This window comes from Hemicordylus capensis, chromosome 6 (assembly GCF_027244095.1).
Source record: "Hemicordylus capensis ecotype Gifberg chromosome 6, rHemCap1.1.pri, whole genome shotgun sequence".
In the NCBI taxonomy this organism is placed as follows: domain Eukaryota; kingdom Metazoa; phylum Chordata; class Lepidosauria; order Squamata; family Cordylidae; genus Hemicordylus; species Hemicordylus capensis.
The window spans coordinates 74012196-74035391 of NC_069662.1; the positions used below are offsets into that span (position 1 = coordinate 74012196).

The 23196-nt window shown below is 40.4% G+C and overlaps 1 protein-coding gene across 6 annotated transcripts in view; it reads right to left on the minus strand.

Moving 5' to 3' along the window:
• The window catches only part of LOC128329260 (zona pellucida-binding protein 2-like), a 67646-nt gene that overhangs the window by 12704 nt on the left and 31746 nt on the right, over positions 1–23196 (minus strand). For 4 of the 6 annotated variants that reach the window (XM_053260123.1, XM_053260126.1, XM_053260122.1 and 1 more), the window contains 3 exons: positions 11244–11320; positions 10468–10642; positions 693–854 (listed from right to left, as the gene is read on the minus strand). In XM_053260123.1, the coding sequence (XP_053116098.1) occupies positions 693–854; positions 10468–10642; positions 11244–11320 (414 nt within the window). The remainder of the gene's footprint in view (positions 1–692; positions 855–10467; positions 10643–11243; positions 11321–23196) is intronic. The other 2 variants (XM_053260125.1, XM_053260127.1) reach the window with 2 other exon arrangements.

Below are 23196 nucleotides of genomic sequence, written 5' to 3' on the forward strand. Positions count from 1 at the left end.
ACCGGTCTGTCCAGTGCCCCAGGGTGTGGAGTGGCAGTTTGGTCCAAATTTGGACTGAACCACTACACACAGTCTGTGCACACCCCTAACAAGATGTCGCAGTTCCCAGCCCCTAAGAGAAGTACTATTGTTCAGGGCTCCAGCCAGCACGAAACCTTGTAATGCTGTTTAGGCCTTGGGTGTGTGTGGTGGGGCAGGGAGGGGGCAGTTTTCAGGAGGAGGGAAATGACTCCTTTTTTCTTTCCCACTCACTTGGAGCCTTCAAACAAACAAAAAACCAAAACCAAGCAATATATACTGATTGACATGAGGAAAATTACTCAAAGTAGTCCCACTGAAATTAAAAACCTAACTTATCCTTTTATTTTCAATGGGAAATTAAATTATATCAGCTTAGTTTTAGGCTGTGGAAGCTACAATCATTATGTCAAGTTAGTTCTAGGCTGGGAAGCTGCAATATTGTTTTCATATGTGGGGCTGAAATTTTCTTTGAGCCTCTCTTGTGCTATTGATGTGGACTTTTGATCTTAGTTAATGCAGAAAAGAGAGTGTAGGTGTCATAATATAGATAGATTACAAACAAGGTGAAGCAAGAACCACCTTAAGCCTCATGTAACAAAATGCTCAGTTGGATAAGAAAAACGGAATGAATCATCCTTATATTGTATGCCAATATACAAACAGTAACTTACTGTGACATTTTCCTTCTATTCTCGCACCTTTTTCATCACTACTCTCTCCATCTGGACAATTATTGCATGCTGTTTGGCCATACCTTTCATTGTAAGATCCAGCAGCGCAGAGAGTACAGGTAGTATCATATTTAGCACTGAATCTACCTGGGGGGCATGTTACTATCAAAAAGAAGAAAAAGGGACAACAGATTTAAATTTCCTATGACTCATTTACTTAAAATTTATGAGCCATTTTTATTCGATAAGCCTGCTTTTGACTTCCATTGGTGGTAGACTGAAACAGCTTTATAGATTATGCCAATGTGAAAGAATAGGACACATGCTTCCTGTTCCGTGACATCCTGGCTATTTCAGAAATATATATTTTATATCACCCCTCTCCCCTTGAAGAAAAACCTTTGGTGGGCACAGTAGTTTTGCAGTAGAGAACTCAGCGGGGTTTATCTGTCCACTGAGACAATTGCACAAACATATAGCAGTCAAATGTAATGAAAATCAGTGCCTGCTGACATCTTAAATATGACAAACTGCTTGACTAATGCTGAGAGAAATAAAACTGTGGAGGGGAAAGGTGTCTTGATGCCAAGTAATTTAATAGTGAACCCTGAGCAATACTTTTCAGAACTTCCAGAAAGTGATATTTTCACTGCCCCATATTAAATATTCTTATAGCCAACAGCAACAATTTGAATTAATCATGTTGTTCCCTGATTTACAATCTTATTTCAAGTAGTTTTACAAGTTTAGGATCTTGGACCTATCCACCCCCAGCACAGTACCTCCAGTGACTGTTGCTGGTGTCTATCTTATGTTTCTTTTTAGATTGTGAGCTCTTTTGGGACAAGGATCCATCTTATTTATTTATTATTTCTCCCTGTAAACCACCCTGAGCGATTTTTGGAAGGGGGGTATCAAATTAAATTAAATTATTCCAGAGAGCCTATAACAGAATTTTCACTCTCCTACTAATCAGAAGACTTCTTCCAATCTTTAAACTAAATTCTACTGAGTGAAAAATCTGTCAGATTGGGATTAGAAGTTCCAAATATTTAAATATATGCCCATGCTGTTAAACGCACAATTTAAGCAGGGACAGAGCCACCACTGGGCGAACGGGTTCAAAGAACCCAGGCTGCGCCCAATCGGGACCCGCAAACCCAGCCCCAGACATGCCCCCTGCATCTGACGTCGGTCCCATACGGGGCCATGGGGCCCTATTCAGATTCAAAATCAGCCTGTGTTGCGTTGGCAGTGCAGCCGGAGCGACTCTCCTTGCCCTAAAGGCAGGGAGAGCCACTCCTGGTCCCGCTGCCAATGCAGCGGGGCCAATCGATCTCCCTCTCAAACGGGGCCGAGCGTCCCTATTTAGGAGAGAGATCGGCCCGCGCTGTATTGGAAGCATGGCCAGAATGGCTCTCCCTGCCTTTAAGGCAGGGAGAGTCATTCCGGACCACTCTGCTCAAAGCAGTGTGGGCTGATCTCTTTTCCAAACAGGAAACACACAGCCCTGCACAGCCCCGTTTGGAAAGGAGACCACGCCCCCACATCTGACGTCAGACATGGGGGCATGGCTAGCTGGGTGCATCTGACATTAGATGCAAGGGGCAGGGCCAGGGGGCCATGGCAGCGGCCACACTCGGGCTGCTGCCAGCCTGGCTCCACTCCTGTAGGGAAGAACAGCAATCTTTAGAGATGAATTTAGCCCATTTTTAATTTCCATAAACAAAGAATGTATATGTTAAGAACCTGAATTCTACTGATGTTGTGTTAGTGATTTAGCACAAGCTGAAGTCCTCATGTATGTCACTGCTAACTTATCTCTCTCCTACTTTCCTCCTGGAACACACATGCACAAAGCAAGGTGATCTCATAGGACAACTTTCCTCATGGAAAGCAGTCTTATGAGATCACTTTGCTTTGTGCATTTGTGTCTGTCTGTCCCTGTGTGTGTGTCCTTAACAACTTCACAATGTCTGGATCAATTTGGACCATATCTGTTACAATTGTAATGCCACATAGGGACACCTCAACTCCATATTTTGTGATGATATAATCCATCCTAATTCGAGATGGCAGATATGTGAATGCTTGAGGTGGAAGTGGGCTAACTTGTGAACCGCCTAACCAATTTGCCCCCAACTTGATATACATGTTAAGATTATAGAGGACATTAAACCTTGATATCCCATAAATAAATTTCAGAACCCATTTAAAGATGGTGGTGGTGTATCTTCCACATTAACTACTTTGCAATGGCTGGACCAATTTGGATCAAATTTAGTATAGTTGTCATGCCCTATGTGTGGTGCACCCCATTCCCACAGAAGAGGCTCTGGTGACTACTGTTTTAATGTACTCTGCAAATTGCATTTGGTGTTTGACAACAAAAATGCATGGATCTGAAGATAATGATTGTCAATTAAAATTATAGTGAAAGGAAAACAGGCAGATTAATTCTTTTTAGAACTTCTTGTTTTATAATCAGCAAATAATGGAAGACATGCAACTTTTAGAAAGCAATGTAGGATGGAAGGAGAAATATTTAAGCTCCATGGAAAAAATTTCTGTTTATGATTCTATTCTCTCATACAATGATTTCATAAGAAGCCTAAGATTAGATGGTTTGAGGGCCTCCAGTCTTTCAGTTCTTTCAGATTAAACACATCATCACAATACTCCTTGCCGACTTGGACTCCACTGTTTCTGCAGAGTCTATTAAGGTGGTGTCTAGCAATTCCTCTTGCAGTATTAGATTGGATCAGTTTCAATCTGTGATGCCTGATGACGTGGACAAGCTGCTTGGCACGGTGCAGACTACCATTTGTTCTCTGGATCCTTGCCCAACTTGGCTGCTTCTGTCTAGCAGGGAGATGGTTGGGGATGGCCTAGTTAATATCATTAACTCATCGCTGAGGGAGGGTAGGATGCTTCCTTGTTTGAAGGAGGCAATTATTAGACCGCTTCTTAAGAAGCCTTCCCTAGATCCCTCAATGATGGCTAGTTATAGGCCGGTCTCCAATCTCCCATGGTTGGGCAAGGTGATTGAGAGAGTGGTGGCTAACCAGCTCCAGGTGGTTTTTGGAGGAAACTGATTATCTAGAACCATTTCAAACTGGCTTTAGAGTGGGCTATGGGGTTGAATCTGCCTTGGTCGGCCTGATGGATGACCTTTACCGGGGAATCAACAGAGGGAGTGTAACTCTGTTGGTTCTTTTGGATCTCTCGGTGGCATTCGATACCATTGACCATGGTATCCTTCTGGATCGCCTGGGGGAATTTGGGGATAGGAGGCAGGAAAGGATAGGATAGGAGGCAGGATAGGAAGCAGTCACCACATCGATCAATGTGGTGACTGCAGGCCTGAGATCAGAAGGCGTATAGCACTTGGAAAAACTGCAATGATCAGCATGAGCAAAATTTGGAAGAGTAAATATATTAGTCTTCCAATCAAATGTAGACTAGTCAATGCAATAATATTTCCAATATTTCCAATATGGCTGTGAAACCTGGACTTTGAAGAAGGCAGATAGGAGAAGGATGGATGCTTTTGAGATGTGGTGTTGGAGGCGACTGTTGTGTATCCCATGGACAGCACGCATCACGAATAAGGTTTAGATAGAGTTAAACCAATAAGATCGCTAGAAGCCAAGATTACTAAACAAATACTGACGTATTTTGGTCATGTCATGTGAGCTGATCCACTCGAAAAGACAATTATGCTGGGAATGATCAGCGGAAGAAGAAGACGGGGATGGCCTTGTACTCGGTGGCTAGATATTATTTAAAATGACCGTGGTGGAATTAAAGGAAGCTGTACGAGACAGGATGCCATGTAGTGCATTGATCCATAGAGTGACCGAGAGTCGGACACGACTGAATGGGTAAGAAGAAGAAGCTTTGCAGTGGTTCTGCTTCTCTCTCAGGCAGATTCCAGATGATGGAGCTTGGCGACAGTTCCTCTTTAAAACGGGAGCAATTATATGGAGTCCCTCAAGGCTACATTCTGTCACCAATGCTTTTTAATATTTACATGAAACCACTGGGTGAGGTCATCAGGAGATTTGGTGCAGGGTATTATCAGTATGCTGATCACCCAAATCTATTTCTCCTTATCATCATCATCATCATCATCATCATCATCATCATCATCATCACCATCATCAAATGCATTTACTCTCTAAAATGCCTGCCTACAGGCAGTGATGGGTTGGCTGAGGGATAACAAATTGAAGCTGAATCCAAGCAAGATGGAGGTGCTCATTGGTGGGGATCGGAATTTAAGGAATGAGTGAGATCTTCCTGTGCTGGATGGGGTTACACTCCCCCAGAGGGAACAGGTATGCAACTTGGGAGTGCTCTTGGATACAGGCCTCACCCTGATATCTCAGGTGGAGGCTATGGCCAGGAGCCATTTCTATCAGCTTTGGCTGATTCGACAGCAGCACCCATTCCTTGAAGAATATGATCTCAAAACAGTGGTGCATCAGCTGGTAACCTCCAGGCTTGACTACTGCAATGTGCTCTACGTGGGGCTGCCTTTGTACGTAGTCTGGAAACTTCAGTAAGTTCAAAATACGGCAGCCAGATTGGTCTCTGGGTAACCCGGAGAGACCATATTATGCCTGTCTTAAAACAGCTGCACTGGCTGCCGATATGTTTCTGGGCGAAATACAAAGTGCTGGTTATTACCTTTAAAACTCTGAATGGCTTGGGTCCGGGCTACCTTAGAGAGCGCCTTCTTTGGTATGATCCCCATCGCTCGTTGAGGTCATCTGGAGACGTCCATCTCCAGTTACCACTGGTGGCGACTCGGAACCGGGCCTTTTCTGTAGCTGCTCCTGGTCTATGAAATGCACTTCCAGCAGATATCTGCAGTTTAGGCCTTTAAGAGAGCCTTAAAAACTTGTTTGTTTGGCCTGGCCTTCCAAGGCTTGTAAAGTGTTGTGCTGTTGTTTTTTAAAAGTATTTTAATATTTGCTTTGGGGTGGTATATAAATGTATTAAATAAAAAAAAATTTAAAAAATGGTTTTAAATGGTTTTAATTGTTTTTGAATTGTATTTATATTAATTTTAGCATTGTGTTTTGAATTGTGTGTTTTTATGTCTTTTAAAAAGTTGTACACTGCCCAAAGCCTCTGGATAGGGCGGTTTATAAATGCAATCAATCAATCAATCAATATATATTGGTTTTCTACTAAAACCCCTTTGGAATATTAATAACTTCAATCAATAGTTTTTAAAAATATAAATAAGCTTTCATTATTGCCGCCTAATGGTGCAGTGGGAAAATAACTTGCCTAGGGAGCAGGAGGTTGCTGGTTTGAATCCCTGCTGGTATGTTTCCCAGACTATGGGAAACCCCTATATCAAGCAGCAGTAATATAGGAAGATGCTGAAAGGCATCATCTCATTGCACAGGAGATGGAAATGGTGAACCCCTCCTGTTCAACAGGAAAGAAAGCCACATGGCTTTGAGGTCGCCAGGAGTCGACACTGACTCGATGGCACAACCTTTACTTTTACTTTATTGTCATTAAAACCCATCTAATGCTATTAAGGAAAAGGTGGAGGAAAGGCCTTAATCATCCCATATTAGATGAAGAATGGTCTTGGATATATGTTAATGTCTTAACAAGAATGATTGCATCAGACCCCAATAAACCTTTTTTCCAGCATATATTAATGGCACCCAAACCCACCCCACCACCCCTATTTCATTGTATCCATTATATCCAGCTTCATCATATTACATTGAATGTCTGCTGAAGATGCTCAGCAATATAGGCTGGCTGTGTACATATTATCACTACTACTGTTATTATTTATAAACGACATATATTTTGATCTTCCCCAGTCATAGAACTATTTCAGACAGAGGTTCTTAGTGTAATCTTAGTTCTTAGTGTAATCTGTGAAATGACAAGGAATCTATTACCTCCTGAACCTTAAAAGATACTGCTCTATTATCTGAAAGTTAATGCTGAAACAACAGATTTGAACTTAGCGTATCAACTATGGCTGGCTTGCCACTGTGTCACAGTGAAGCAACAGCCTCAGGCAGCAGACTGGACATTGTGGATGTTGAAGCCACACTCTGGTCCCCGCCACCCCACTATGCCTGCCTTCATCCTGCCTGCCCCACTGCTGCTATTCTCTCCACTCTTCCTGCCTTTTGAAAAGCCAGGGGGCAGGGAATGGAGCAGCAGGAAGTATTGTACACACTTCTTATTGCTCAGGCAGTTCCCCACCTCCTGCCTTTTCAAAAGGCAGGGAGGGCAGAGAGACAAACAGTAAGAAAGAGCAGTGGTAGCACTTGCCACTGCTGCCACCAGCACAAGGTAAGAAGGAGAGGAAAGGGCATGGGGGTGAAAGTTCTGGTTTAGGAGGGAGGGAAGGGCTGTGTGTTGGGCTGAGAAGAGAGTTCTGGGTAGTAGAGTGGGATATAGGGAAGGAGGAAAAGGGTCCAGGTGGGTGATCGTGGGGAAATTCCTCCGTGGAACACTTTACATACCACAGGGAATGGGCTCTCCTGGGGAGGAGGAGGAGAAAGGTTTGTGTGGGCAGCAGATGCAGATTCCTTGGTGAGCTTTGTCTGCCATAGGGATGGGGGCCAGGGGCTCACCAAGCCATCTCAGGTGCCACTGGGGCTTGGTCCCAGGCCAAGATCAACACCTGCAAAAATCTAGATTGTGGCTTATTGGAAATAGGCTTCAGCAGCACCACCTTTTGTTTGGTATAGAAGAGAAGAAGCTGGCTTATCACATTAATGACCAACTTGACTTACTTCTCAAAAAGCTACTTAAGGAATAAACCATTATTTATCTGGTTAAAATAACATTATCTCCTGTTTATTATGTTTTGGAACAATAGGTTCTAACATATTTCTTGTCCTTATGCTCCCCCCCACCCCAGCCTTGCATTAATGGTTTTCTTTCTTTCAACAACAGCAGCAACACTTTGGTTGCAAAAAGGAACTAGGTAGGAATAATATTGTGATAACTTTAAAAGCTCCTAAAATATCTTCACCAGAACCTGTGGTATTGCTTAATATGTTTTGTGATCTGTCTAGTTATAAAATTAATCCCCTAAAATAGACTGAAATAATAGCATTAGACAGGAATATGTAAACAAAACATTGTCTTATGTTTAGGAATCGTTTGAAATACCCATGGCATTCTGATTCCTTAGGTAAATTATTGAATGCTAACTATATCAGGATTATTAAATAAATGCAAAAGTATTATGGGATAAGACAAAATTATCATGAATGGGAAGCCACAGTAAAGATGGCAGTGTTACAAAAGATGCTGGCTGAGATGATGTGCAGCAGAATGGAGCTGCTGTGCACCATGTCAGGGCTGTTGGACTCATAAGGCAGCCCCAAAGCTGCAGAGAATGATCAGTTGCACAGTCAGCACTACGGTACCACAGTTACTCCCATTCGCAATAATGGGAGTAATGTTCACAACAGCTCTGACGTCCCATTGGCATCATATCACTGTGCATCATGTCAGCTGCTGCTTTTATTTACAGTGCTTTCCATCTAAAATGATTAAAAAAACCAAAACAAAACAAAAAAATTAAGTGAAGACCAAGTGCCCCCACCCATTTGATTTAGAATTTATCTCAGCAAACTAGCACACACACACATACTGAGGAAAATAGCTCAGTTAATTCTGAATCTGGAAACTGGAAAACTGTTTGATTAAATTGATATGTCAGCGATGCAATGAGCATAATAATAACTCTCAACAAAAAGACCCTTTATTGTACAAAAAGAAAAACTAAAAGTTGATACACATACACACCGTCCTCACTCAGTTAAGCAAGCAAATGAGCACAGATAAAAACCTCCTCTGTCCCCCAACTGTTATTCTTAGATGTGATCTGTTCCATGACTGGAGGAGAGTTAATGGGGGGGGGGGGGGAGAGAAGGGGAATCACCTGATTCTTCTTAGAGGCTAATCAACTTCATGGCACCAGCCAGTGCCCCTCGAGCATTAAAGTCAGGTCTCAATTTCTCTATAAATAATGCTTTCTTTATTTTCCTCCTTTGTAGGTTCCCTTCAATCCCCCAAATAGATATTTTAGTAGGCACTATTTTGCCTTCATGCTTTCCCCTCATATGCTGATTAATTCAGACACTAGTGCAGTGATTCTCAGTGATGCTTTCCCCTCATACGCTGATTAATTCAGACACTAGTGCAGGGATTCTCAAACTTGGGTCCTCAGGTGTTATTGGACTTCAACTCCCATAATCCCCAGCCTCAGTGGCCTTTGGTTGGGGATTATGGGAGTTGAAGTCCAATAACATCTGAGGACCCAAGTTTGAGTATCCCTGCACTAGTGCAATGCCAATGACATAATCAGGAGTGTGAATCTCTCCCTCAAAGACCCTTACCAAATGACTGCTGCTTTGGCAGCAACAGAGAGAACATCAAGGAGGAAGGTCTCATATTCTCTTTACCTTCACCTTCCCCTCCTCATCTCCCTGACATGCAAGCACCAGGGAAGTTGGGAAGAATACTTAGCCACACTGCAGCTAAGTACAATGTACTATGTGAATGGGTGAAGGGATGGTATCCTCTGTCTTCCATTACATTCTGAACTGGAAAATATCTACTAGGGATAGTAATAATAGCCTGATTTGTAAAGCACATCATTCCTATTTCAAAACAATTCAATATGAAATTAAAAATTTGGCAAGAATAGATGTATTAATTTTTTCTGGGCTGGTAAAAATCCTCATATTAACCAGACATTATAAGATAAGTGGGAAATGGCAGATCAGTGGTGTCAAATTTAACATTATGCTGCATTTTCAGCAGCAGTAAGGAAATGGTTTAGTAACTGCAAGAACATAGGGTTTAAAATATATTATATTAACATTTCTTGAAATGATTTGGTATCTGAGGATGTCAGTCTCACAAAGTGCATGGAAATAGATTTGGATTAATGTACCCTTAAAATTAATTTCTGGAAACTTGGAAAAAATTATAAGTGGTATGGTTATCAGTAGTGTTTCATACTTTTAAAATTATGATTACAATAAATATATTAAAATGACAAAGCATGTGGTGTATCCCTGGCTGTTTTTATTTGTATCTGGTAGCAGTGCTTGTCAGGTTCTTTTTTAAAATATGGACAGGGATGACAATGAGGGCAATTGCCCTGGGCTTCGCACATGGTGGACCACTTCAGCATTGACAAACAGTACATCCCAGCTGAGAAAAGGATGAAACATAGTCTCAAGCATTCAGCCCCTGGCCTTAAAAAGATTCTGATGTTCAGCAATAGAAATATATTGGAAACCAATAATTCATACTTATTCAACGTAGGAGTTATGAGTTCCCATGAGATGCATTAACCATACTTCTTTCTGATCTGAAAGGAAACAATAAAATATGTGCCACTGAATTATTTGTGTGCTAGGATTAATTTCGAGGCAAATGGGGAGATGGTTGCTGCTTCTAAGCGATCTAGCAAATAGGTGAACTGACAAAATTAACAAGCTATTTAAGAGTTAGGGGAGGACACCTGTTAGATAATAGATTTGTGAGCACACTGTTTATTCAATACTGGAATAAGAAAATTAATGATAATATATTCAATCTTATGCTCCTTGTAAAAATGTTATGTTCTTTCTGTCTCTTCAGTACCCTGAGATTTGGGATACTTTATTTTCCATAAAAATATTATTTTGGGGGGAAAAGGTAAAACATATCATGAGAAGTAGTCTTATTATCTAATATACAACCCTTGGACACTCACCACAACATCCTGGACACATTGTATTGTTGTTTATGGTTATTACATTTTTCCCAAATCCTGGTTTACAGTGGTCTACTTTGACACCAGTCAGAGAGCCAGAAATGTAATTCAAACTATTACTGGGAGAAGAGTCGGTATTTTGGACGTCAAAGAACTGTTTGATCCTCGCATATGCCTAGAGGCAGAACAGTTAATAAAGAGAAACACATTAAAAGCACACAGACCAAACTGTGACCTAGCTAGGATGGTGGCTCATGGATACATGATGCAAGGTGTTCTTTTATACTAGTGTGCTGACTAGTAGCATCTTTAATAGGATTACAATAGTAGCAGGCTTTGAGCCATTCTTGTGCATGAGGCAAGATGGAGTAGAGTTCTGACAACAGGATACCACCTAGGAGGCTGACTAGGTTGGAGCAGCTTACAAGGCTCTTCATAGTAAAAGCAATGCATGAGACTTTTGCATCACTTCTACCAAGCCAATGACTCTTCCTTGCTCTATCAACTCTCATTTCTTCCACTGTCCAGTGTTAAGCAAGGAGGGGGGAATGGTCCCTCCGAACTCATTCAAGTCAGTCCATTAAACTAGAAGCATTTAATATCTAATAATATAGACATTTTCCATGCAAGGGAAATCAAAAGGATATTGTGAATTTATAAAGATTTTGCATATTCTTAAACTTTTCTTCTTGACATATGCAAGTCATGAAGCATACAGTTTTTAAACATACCATTAAAAATTATTATTTTGAACCTTCAGAATAATTATATTTCACCTTTTTGATATTGCTGGTGGAATTTTCACATTGAGAACTCCTACAGAAATCTGCTACAGTCAGTACTAAAGGAAACACTGCAAATTAAAGAAAAGTAAACAGGGATTGTTATATTTTAATTGGATGTTTAGTTAATAAAGTATTCTTCTGTTAGTACTCTGTCCCACCTCGGAGAAAATCCTGAGAATAATTCTCACAACATAGTGACCTTACCACAGGCAGGAATCAGGCCTCAGTGCCTTACTTACTTACTTACTGATTTGATTTATATATTGCCCTTCCAAAAATGACTCCGAGTTTTCATTTAGTATGTACATTCTAGGATGCTACTATTTAAAGGATCTCAGTAATCTAAGGTGCCAAGCATTCATCTGTTTAAACAAACACCAAAAGCTACTATTTAACCATGGTCGCTTTTTGAACTGATCAACTGATCAAGGGATGCAAGGTTAGCAATTTTTGTTCCATATACAGACTCATCTCCTCTATAAATTGGGGCTCAAATAAAGGGTGTATCAATCCTCCCTCCCTCATAGTAGTCTCTAGCATTTTGCTGCCTGAAGCAGATTATCAAATGGCAATCCTTTTCTCTCTCTTTTCCTATTAAAATCAGTTCCCAATTACTTCCTTTTTCAGATTTCTCCCTTCTTCCTTTTCTGTTTGGAAGGGGAAAAGAAAAGCAATGTGGCAACACTTAATCTTTTATTTGCAGTCCATCTGTGGGAGTGTAGGATTGTAGCAGATTACAGCCTTTGTCTCAGAGCAAGCTCACATGAGGGAAAGAAATGCTGAATCATCCCTGCTGAGCTTTCTGGCAAGGGCTAGTCCTAAAACTCTTCTGTATTTCTGGTAGGTTCAAAAATGTCTGCCACCACCACCCTTCTCTATTACAGAACTTGAACCTCCCTAGGCTTGGGGTGGAATTCCCAGGGAAAACTCTCTTTCTTTTGCTATTGGAAACGTACAAAAATCTTCCACATGCAAGACTACACATGGGGAGAAAACTAATAGCTGCTGAGCTCCTGAGGCGTGTTTGCACCACAGAAAAAGCCCCCTTTCAGCCCCCTCCCTTTCTCTTGAGTTAAAAATCAACTCAGAGGCTTATACAAGAAAAGAACAAAAAGAAACAGTTGTATTCAAATATTACAGACTTCTTCCATCTGAGGCTTTCTCAGTTTTTAGTTAAAGGTAAAAATACTCAGTAGGTTACAAGATTACGTCAAAAAGCACTCCGGGTGATGTTGGGGCGGCACCCTTTAAAAATCGTTATCCAGTTGCAAGGAAAAGGTATGTAGGAAAATACAAAAGCAAAATTACAAGCTTACAGAGTCTTTTGCAATGCCCTGGCTGGATGGGCAAAGGCTAGTGTTTCTTAGTTTAGTTACATTCCAGGAAACAATAATAGACCACTCTCAGGGATATACAAAGCACACAAAAAAGAAACAGAAAGTCTAATGCAAAATCTGACTAAACAAACTTTCCTTAGACTAAACTTCCTGAAGCCCCAAACCCTGGCTTCCTTTGTCACCAAAACCCTGGTTGAGAATCAAGCCCCTGCAGTCCTATCGTCCAAGATATACAGCCATACTCCATGGACATATGTCCTGCTCTCTCCCCCAGCCTGCTTCTTCTAACAAAAAAAAGTCCCCTTCCTCCCAACAGCTCTCTAGGTCCCACTTACCTGATGTGGGTGAGAATTATCTAAGAACTGAGGTACTGACACGCCCTTTCCTAATTATTATACTGGCTGTGTGAGGGTGATGTCAGAAAATCACAAGCAACTTTGGAAACTTCCCAAAGGGTCAACTGCACAAGCATAATCCCTTATGCTCAATCCCTTATGTTCAAGGACCATTCAAAGGTAATTGGTTACAGGTAAGCAACCTGTTTATCCATCTGGATGAGCTAGACAGCGCCGATTTTGGCAGTGATGGCAGGCTTGGCCTTGGGTCGAGGAGAATATTTTCATACAAAGAGGCCTTCAGTCGTAATTCCCTGCTTAAATGAATCTTTTTCTTAAATGACAAACAGACCTTGCGGGTACTGGTATTATGACTGTCTCCCAAATAAATGAGACAGTCAGCATGGCTATCAGAGGATGGCATAGTGTCCCTGCAGGTCACACACCTTTTAAAACTTTTAGGCATAGACATAGCCAAGTCCAAAAAACTATCTGAGATCAGCCTAATCAGAGATAAATTGCAAAATCCAGAAGCACAGTCCAGAGAGCAGTCAAAAAACAGACCGAGGTCAAACAATCCAAATACAGCAGTAAATCCAAGAGACAGAAGAATAGTCAAAAACACAGTCCAGGTCAAAGCACAGAGAGTTAGTAAAGAGTTGTCAGAAAACAGTCCAAATAACAATATTCACTTTCTCACAGGAATGAGAGAACAGGAGCAGATCCTTCACGAGGCAGCACAAGTGGAGGATGAGAAAAGGCAGGCGCTCTATAGTCAGCTTTGTAGGCTTCGATATCATTACGCCTTAAAGGGCTGGAGAGCACCTAAACGGAGCTAAAGATTCTTCTGTGGGCCTCCTGCACAGGCTCAGAGGACCCAGTTGTGTGGGAACATGGATCCCTACAGAGATCAGATAGTAACTAGGTATATAATGGGAGTAAAAGCTCATCCAGATGGATAAGCATGTTGCTTACCTGTAACCAATGATCTTTGAATGGTCCTTGAATTTAAGGGATTGAGCATAAGGGATTATGCCTGTGCAGTTGACCCTTTGAGAAGTTCCCAAAGTTGCTTGTGATTTTCTGACATCACCCTCATATGGCCAGTATAATAATTAGGAAAGGGCATATCAGTACCTCAGTTCTTGGATAACTGCCAACAACTGAATAACGTCAAATGGAGATACTGAAGTTTAAAGAACACAGAACTAGATTACACCTGCAGTGGTGTCGGTGGGTGGGTTGTGTGAATGCAGGGGGATAACTCAAGGACCAATGTTTACAGCTATGCAACTTTGTCATAGTGTTCTATGCATTCACACATATGGGAAAATTAGCAACCTCCCCCTTATGGAAAAGAATGCCAATGCGACAGAGCAATACTTGCTTCAGAACCCCTCTACCAAAAGAAGCAGCTCCAATACATAGTGCTTGATGAACAGTGACTCTGAAGAACATGTGGCAGCTTTACATGTCTTGAATACACATGCCAGACAAGCTAGCTGCCAAAAGACCCCTCTGCTTTGGTTGAATGAGCTTTAATCTTTAGAGAGGCGATAGATATACAGAGACTTATAAGTGAGGTCTATAGTATCAACAATCCAATGAGAGAGTCTTTGGAAATTATCTTTCTTTTATTTCTCCCTTGGTATGATGTAAACAAAGCAGTATGATTCCTGAATTGATTCATCCTACAAACATATCTGATTCCAGATTTGGAAGAAGATCGGTAATGTAATGTCTTGGATGATATCATGAAATGACAGTGATATGACAACCTTGCCTTTGTGGAATTTAATGTAGGTGAGTCAAATCTTAGCACAGATAGCTCACACCCTACTAGATGAGGTAACAGCTATTAGAAAAGCCATCCTTAAGTAAAGTAGTTTAGAGAAACTGTAGCCATAGGTACAAAATTTTTAGAAATCAGGGCTGATAGGACTGCTGAAAGACTCAATTGCTAACAGGTTCTCTTGTCATTTAACCCCCACAGGAATCTCTCGCGCATGGGATGAGGAAAAAAAAAAAAGCTGAGTCCATTCCTGTATGAAACATAGATATTGCTTCAAGGTGAACTTTTATTTATTTTTAAAACCTTTTATTGGTTTTATTTAATAAAAAGTGTAATAAAAGCATGATTACATCCAGAATTTCCAAACAACCACAGATACATATGACATTTCAAGAAACGCCACTGCCAACCTATCGTCAGTCTCCCAGATAACTAAGCAATAAGAACATATATAAAAGCAACTTCACACAAGATTTAGTAAATTAACAGAAAGTAAAGAACAGACAAGTACATCCCAAATCTATAATCGTAGCATTATAATAATAGAAAAAGACAGTGTTTGATTTAGGAGAAATAGCTCAAAAAGAAATTATCTATCTATCTATCTATCTATCTATCTATCTATCTATCTATCTATCTATCTATCAAATTTATATACCGCCCAAACTTTTGTCTCTGGGCGGTTAACAGTTAGATAAAACAATTAAAACACATAAAAATTTAAAACAATTCAACAATTTAAAATCAACCACAAAATTAAATCCTACAAATTTTAAAAAGCTGGAAAAGCTTGGGTGAAAAGATGTATTTTGTTTCTTAAAAATAGCCAGAGATGGGGAGGATTGTATCTTAGCAGGGAGCACATTCCACAATCTCGGGGCAGCAACCAAGAAGGCCTGTCTCTGTGTAGCCACCAGACGAGCTGGCAGTAACTGGAGACGGGCCTCCTCAAGTGATCTCAGTGGGCTGTGGGGCTCATAATGAAGAAGATGCTCTCTTAAATACTCAGGGCCTAAGCTGTTTAGGGCTTTATAAAATTGTATTTACTTTGTATTTTGCCTGGAAACCTATTGGCAGTCAGTGTAACTCCATCAGCAAGGGAGTAATGTGGTCTCTCTGAGATGACCCAGAGACCAACCTGGTTGCAGCATACTGAACCAACTGAACTTTCTGGACTACATACAAAGGCATCCCCATGTAGAGCGCATTACAGAAGCCAAGTCTGGAGGTTACCAACAAATGTACCACTGTTTTGAGGCCATTAATCTTGAGAAACAGGAGCAGCTGGCGTATCAGCCAAAGCTGGTAAAAAGCACCTCTAGCCACCGCCTCAACCTGAGAAACCAGGGAGAGGTATGGATCCAGAAGTACTCCCAGACTGTGGACCTGTTCCTTTCGGGGAAGTGTGACCCCATCTAGAACAGGTAGGTCAAAATCGTCTCTGGATTTCTGACCTCGCACAATAAGTACCTCCGTCTTATCTGGATTCAGCTTCAGTTTATTCTCCCTCATCCAGCCCGTTACTGCTTCCAGGCAGGCATTTAGGGAAGATATGCCAGCTCCTGAAGAGATTGAAATGGAGAAGTAGATCTGGGTATCATCAGAGTACTGATAACACCCAGCTCCAAATCCCCTGGTGATCTCTCCCAGCGGTTTCATGTAGATGTTAAAAAGAATTGGAGAAAGTATGGAGCCTTGAGGGACACCATACTTAAGCTCAGATTTCGAAGAGCAGCAGTCTCCAATAGACAGCATCTGGAATCTGTCCGAGAGGTAGCAGCGGAACCACTGTAAAACAGTGCCTCCCACCCCCAACACCCTCAGATGTTCCAGAAGGATACTATGATTGATAGCATCGAAAGCCACCGAGAGGTCCAAAAGGACCAACAGAGTCACACTTCCTCTGTCAATTCCCAATTGGAGATCATCCATCAGGCCGACCAAGGCAGTCTCCACCCCATAGCCTGCCCGAAAACCAGTTTGAAATGGGTCTAGATAATCAGTTTCCTCCAAGACTGCCTGGATCTGAGAGGCCACCACTCTCTCAATTACCTTGCCCAGCCATGGGAGGTTGGAAACAGGCCTATAGTTGCTCAATTCTGAGGGATCTAATGCAGGCTTCTTTAAAAGAGGTCTAATAATTGCCTCTTTAAGACAAGGAGGCATCCTGCCCTTTCTCAGAGAAGCATTTATGATTTCCACCAGGTCACCTACAACAGCCTCCCTGCTAGATAGAACAAGCCATGTCGGACAAAGGTCAAGAGTACAAGTGGTAGGCCTCACTGCTGCAAGCAGCTTGTCCACATCCTCAGGAGTCACAAACTGAAACTGATCCAGTCGAATCACATAAAAGGAGTTGTTGGGACCTCCAGTTCAGACTAAAATACGAGTTAACTAGATTTTACTATGTAATAAGGTAAAAAAGACTGTTTTCTTTGTAATAAGGTGAGGTGATATTACCAAATTATCTCATTCATATCTAAAGATAAGTAAAGGTGTATTACATTACTACCAGTTAAAATATATGTAAGTGTTATCAAAGTATCTAAGTATTATGTTTAATGTAAACTGAAATGCGGGTTAACTAGATTTTACTATGTAATAAAGTAAAGTAATATTACCAAGCTGTCTCATTCATAACTAAAAATGAGTAAGAGTATATTATGTTGCTACTAGTTAAGGGATATGTAAAATTTTGGTATCTAAATGATATGTTTAATATAAAGACTTGAGTATCTAAGTACTATATTCAATGACTATGTCAGTGTTAAAATTGATTTAAGTGTCGTTAAGATCTAAGACGTGTATGCCTCAAACACTAATACAGAATGGTAAAAGGGGGGGGGGGGATCATCCAGCTGTGTTTATTCTTTCCCGTCCAAAAATAATGAAGGCCATTATACCTCAGAAAATGTCTATATCCCAATCTTCCAGAATGAACTCAAGCCAGAAAAGCACTGACCATCTGAGTATAAAACTTAGTTTTAGGAAACCACTCATGTCGTTTTGCAGAAGATTTCTTAAAGTGACAAAATCTATTTATTTGGTTAATCCATACCAGAGCAGTATCTTAGAATTCAAAGAAGCGATTCTGTCTGTGTCTTGTCTGAGAGTGAAATTATGGGTCTGAGTAAGAAAAGCCACAGCCTGTAAAAGGAGAAACTCAATCTCCTTGTTCTGCAGTGATTGATCATGTATTTCTTCTGGTCCAACGATGAGCAAAGGAGGAGATTTCTCCAAACAGGCCAGACAGATCAGATCAAGATTCCTCTTCAGCTGAATCATATCGATCACATCCAGATTCCTCTTGATCCAAGTCAATATTCAAAATAAGCAAGCATAAATGGTCCAATTTCTTCTCAATTCTGGTACCAAAATTACATCACTCTAAGGTTATTAACTGTTGAAGTCCTGAAAATAAGATTTCAGCTTGAGGGTAACCTTCCATTGTGTTGGTTACTAACTTGCAGTTTAGACACTAGGGTAATACAAAATAAAAACAAAACCTAAATGAGCCCCTAACAAATGTGTCATTAAAAAACGCTATTTAAATCTCGGGAATTCAAGCTAAACCTGCACTCTGTGTATGTTACATTTGCTTTAAGCTAGTAAATGATTCCCTATTTACAGATTAATAAAAGCTATTATTAATTGGGTTCACAAGTTAGACCCTATGTTACAAGCAACACTGCTATTATAATTCAGTTAACTTCAGCATGCTCTTTCCATACAGTACAAAAGAAGGTCCACTGAGGTCATTTGAGGAGGTCCGTCTCCAGTTACCGCCAGCTCATCTGGTGGCCGCACGGAGATGGGCCTTCTCGATTGCTGCCCCGAGATTGTGGAATGCACTCCCTGCTGAGATGCGATCCTCCCCATCCCTGACTATTTTTAAAAACATCTGAAGAACCACGTCTTCACCCAAGCTTTTTCAGCTTTTTAAATGTGTAGTTTTAATTTTATACTGTTTTAGGGCTTTTAGCTGTTTTATTGATTTTACTGTGTTTTAATAGTTTTATTTTAATTGTTAATTTGTTTTAATTGTTTTTATCATGTTGTGAACCGCCCTGAGCCATTTTTGGAAGGGCAGTATATAAATAGAAATATAATAATAATAATAATAATAATAATAATAATAATACCCCCAGTGAGGCACTACCTTGGCGTGGTTGTGGGGCTTGCGTGCTCTGAGGAAAGTGAGAGCTATGCCAGAGGTCCAACCATACTGGACAGGTCTCACCAGAGGAGCCAGACAAAAAGTGCCTCTCCCATCAACAATATGGTGAGACGTAACTTTAATAAATCTATACCGGATCGGTCGTTGCCTGGGTCAACAAGGACCGCGCAAGGTGCTGGAGTCCCTGGACATCTGGTGGCAAGTGGGCAACAGGACTCAGGATCTTCAGTTGAGCAACCAGGGCTGAAGACAGCAAAGTTACTGGAAGAAACGTCGCTTAACCAAAAAAAACAAAAACAAAAAAACAAAAAATGCCAACAAGGAAATAATGATCTGCTATTACAAGTCTAGTCCAACTAGAAGAGGTTATTTAAAAAGAATGTACCAAATTTGGAAAGAGAAGCATCCAGATACAGAAATAACAGAACAAAGGCTAGCAGACCAGAGAAGATTCATAATAAGAAATAAAGTATTCACAGGAGTTGAGCTGGAAGAACTGCAAAGAGCAACACAGGCTCAAGAGATGGAAGAAGAATCACCACCAAATGAAGCAGTTGCTCAGGCGCAGGTAGAGGAGGTGTTGGAAATAGAGGATACCACTGTTGCTGAACTGTTTCAAAATCAAAACCAGGCAACCTCCCTTTTGCCTTCACCTCAAAAACCCAAATGCCATTTAACAGAAAAGCAACAAGAACTAAAGCAAAAAATAACTGAGCACATGAACCAAACCACCACCAGGGTTCGACTTCCAGCTCTAAAAACAGTTGCCAAAAAACAACTTGCTCAGGAATTAAAAGTTGTCAGTGCTGCACTTGCAGAGATAACAACCAATAATTTGCAAGAAACAAACCAACTAATGTACAGTGCAGCAACAATAACAACACAAGAGCTCGGATATAAGATCAATGGACCTGTAAAAAAAGAAAGTAGTACATCACCTAAATGGAAGATTAGACTAGAAAATAAAATCTCCAGGCTTAGATCAGATGCTAGTAAATTGAAAGATATGAAAGACAAGAAGCTGAGGAATGAAAACACCAAACAGTATCTGATCCAAAAATACCACCTAGATTCAAGGAAAATTAGAGAAGTCCTGGAAATAATAAAGCAGCAAATAACAACAGTGTCAAAGAAGATTAGCAGATATGAAGCCAGAACTACACAACACAGGCAGAATCTCCAATTCCAGTTGAATCAGAGACGTTTCTACCAAAGCATAGAAGGAGAAACTGCAAGAAACATAGAAACACCAAATAAAGAAGAAACAGTGCAGTTCTGGGGGAAATTATGGGACAATCCAATAGATTATAATAAAAAAGCAGGCTGGATGAAAGAGGTCAAAAAATGTAACCAACAAATGCAAGATCTAATAATAACACCAGAATTAATAAGTGAAAGAGCAAAGAAAATTAAAAATTGGACTGCTCCAGGCGACGATGAACTGCATGGCTTTTGGCTTAAACACCTAACAAGCCTTCATAAACAACTATCAAAACAGTTCAATCACATTTTGCAAGGAGGTGATATTGAACAATGGCTAACAACTGGGAAAACTCATCTCATCATGAAAGATCCAGCAAAAGGTGCAGTTCCAAGTAATTACAGACTGATAACCTGTCTGCCAACCATGTTCAAATTATTAACTGGAATAATAGCAGATGAAGTAATGCAACACTTATTAACTAATAAGCAGCTTCCAGTTGAACAGAAAGGAAATTGCCCGAACACCAGAGGCACAAAAGACCAGCTGCTGATTGACAAAATGATTTTAGAAAATTGCAAGAGAAGAAAAACAAATCTAAGTGTCGCATGGATTGACTACAAGAAAGCCTTCGACTCATTGCCTCACACATGGATACTAAAATGTTTAGAATCAACTGGTGTTAGCAAAAACATTCAGATATTTATAAAAAAAAGCAATGAGCATGTGGAGTACACAGTTAACAATCAATGGCGAGACACTTGGACAGGTTAGCATTAGAAGAGGCATTTTCCAAGGGGACTCACTGTCCCCTCTGTTGTTTGTAATCGCCATGACCCCACTTCCACAAATACTAAACAAAACAGGCCTCGGATACCAAACATCTAAAACATCAAGTCAAATCAACCATCTGCTGTACACGGAAGATCTGAAGTTGTATGGAAAGTCCCAGTCAGAAATTGAATCACTGCTAAACACTGTCCGTATATTCAGTAGTGATATAGCAATGGAATTTGGACTAGACAAGTGTGCTGCATTAATAATGAACAGAGGGAAAATAAGAAAAACAGAAGGAATAGAACTGCCCAATGGAAGCAAGATCAAGAACCTGGAAGAGAAAGAACCTTACAAATACCTGGGCATTCTCCAGGCTGATAACATCGCACACACTGAAGTTAAAAGAAAAATTGGAAATGAATACATCAGGAGAGTTAGAAAAATCCTCGTCCAAACTCAATGGCGGGAACACCATACAAGCCATAAACACCTGGGCTATACCTGTTATCAGATACACTGCAGGAATAATAGACTGGACCCAGGCAGAGCTAGAGAGACGCTAGATCGTAAGACCAGGAAAATCATGACCATCAATCATGCTCTGCACCCCCGCAGTGATGTCGATAGGCTATACCTCCCTCGCAGCTCAGGTGGAAGAGGAATGCTGCAAGTCCATCAAACAGTAGAGGAGGAGAAAAGAGGCCTTGAAGAATATATCAAGGACAGTGAAGAAGATGCACTTCAAATGGTCAATAATGTGAAACTATTCAACACCAATGAAAGAAAGCAGGCCTACAAGAAAAAAGAAGTCAAGAACCGAGCAGAAAAATGGAAAAATAAGCCCCTGCATGGTCAATTTTTCACAATATAAGTAGAAAATCAGACATCACCAAGACCTGGCAATGGCTTAAGAATGGCAACCTGAAGAAAGAAACAGAGGGTTTAATACTGGCTGCACAAGAACAGGCACTAAGAACAAATGCAATAAGAGCAAAAGTTGAAAAATCAACCACAAACAGCAAGTGCCGCCTTTGTAAAGAAGCAGATGAAACCGTGGACCACCTAATCAGCTGTTGTAAAAAGATCGCACAGACTGACTACAAACAAAGGCATGACAAAGTAGGAGGGATGATACACTGGAACATCTGCAAAAAATACAAGCTACCTGTAGCCAAAAATTGGTGGGACCATCAAATTGAAAAAGTTGAAGAAAATGAAGATGTAAAAATATTATGGGACTTCCGACTACAAACAGACAAACATCTGCCACACAATGCACCAGATATAACTGTAGCCGAAAAGAAAGAAAAACAAGTCAAAATAATTGACATAGCAATACCAGGGGATAGCAGAATAGAAGAAAAAGAAATAGAAAAAAAAAATCACCAAATACAAAGATCGACAAATTGAAACTGAAAGGCTATGGCAGAAAAAGACCAAAATAATCCCAGTGGTAATTGGCGCCCTGAGTGTAGTTCCAAAAGACCTTGAAGAGCACCTCAACACCATAGGGGCCACAGAAATCACCATCAGCCAATTACAAAAAGCAGCTTTACTGGGAACAGCCTATATTCTGCGATGATACCTATAACAACAGCAACAACATTGACAATAAAATTCAGCCATCTCAGGTCCTTGGGAAGGACTCGATGTCTGGATAAAACAAACCAGTCAATAACACCTGTCCGACTGTGTAAAATAATAATAATAATAATAATAATAATAATAATAATAATAATAATAATAATAATAAAAATAGGGTACACCCATACAAACTCGAGTTTTTTACAGTTAAAAACGTAAATATGTCTACCCTAAAATAAAGACAACCATTAGTAAACAAAACGCGTTACGTTATACAAAACATGAAGGAGTGAGTCCCTCAAGTGGTCATCCAAAAGAATTACAAAGTACTAATAAAAACAAGAAAGAAAGAACACTTAATCTTAACCAAAAGGGCCAAAGTAGGTAATGACACAACAGAAATAGTAAAGCAATAAGTCTTGGGGAAATTTATGGCTACACACGAAGAATAAACAAGTGACAAATTAGTCTGTAACAATTAGTCTGTAATTAGTCTGTAAAAGCTAACAACTTTTTGCAGCAAAAAAGAGAGTCAGAAGTCCTCCTGAATATAGTCCAACAAATTTCTCCTTAGAACTTCGACATATATATAGAAAAAAGAGGCTTTTCCAAAGTAAAAGTATAGTGTCCTATAGTGCAGTTAGAGATGTAAGTTATCCGACGAACAAGCTTTCTTGTCAAAATTCCAAACGTTGAAATGAACGAGAATAGGGAGGATATAGACGTAATTATAAAGATGAA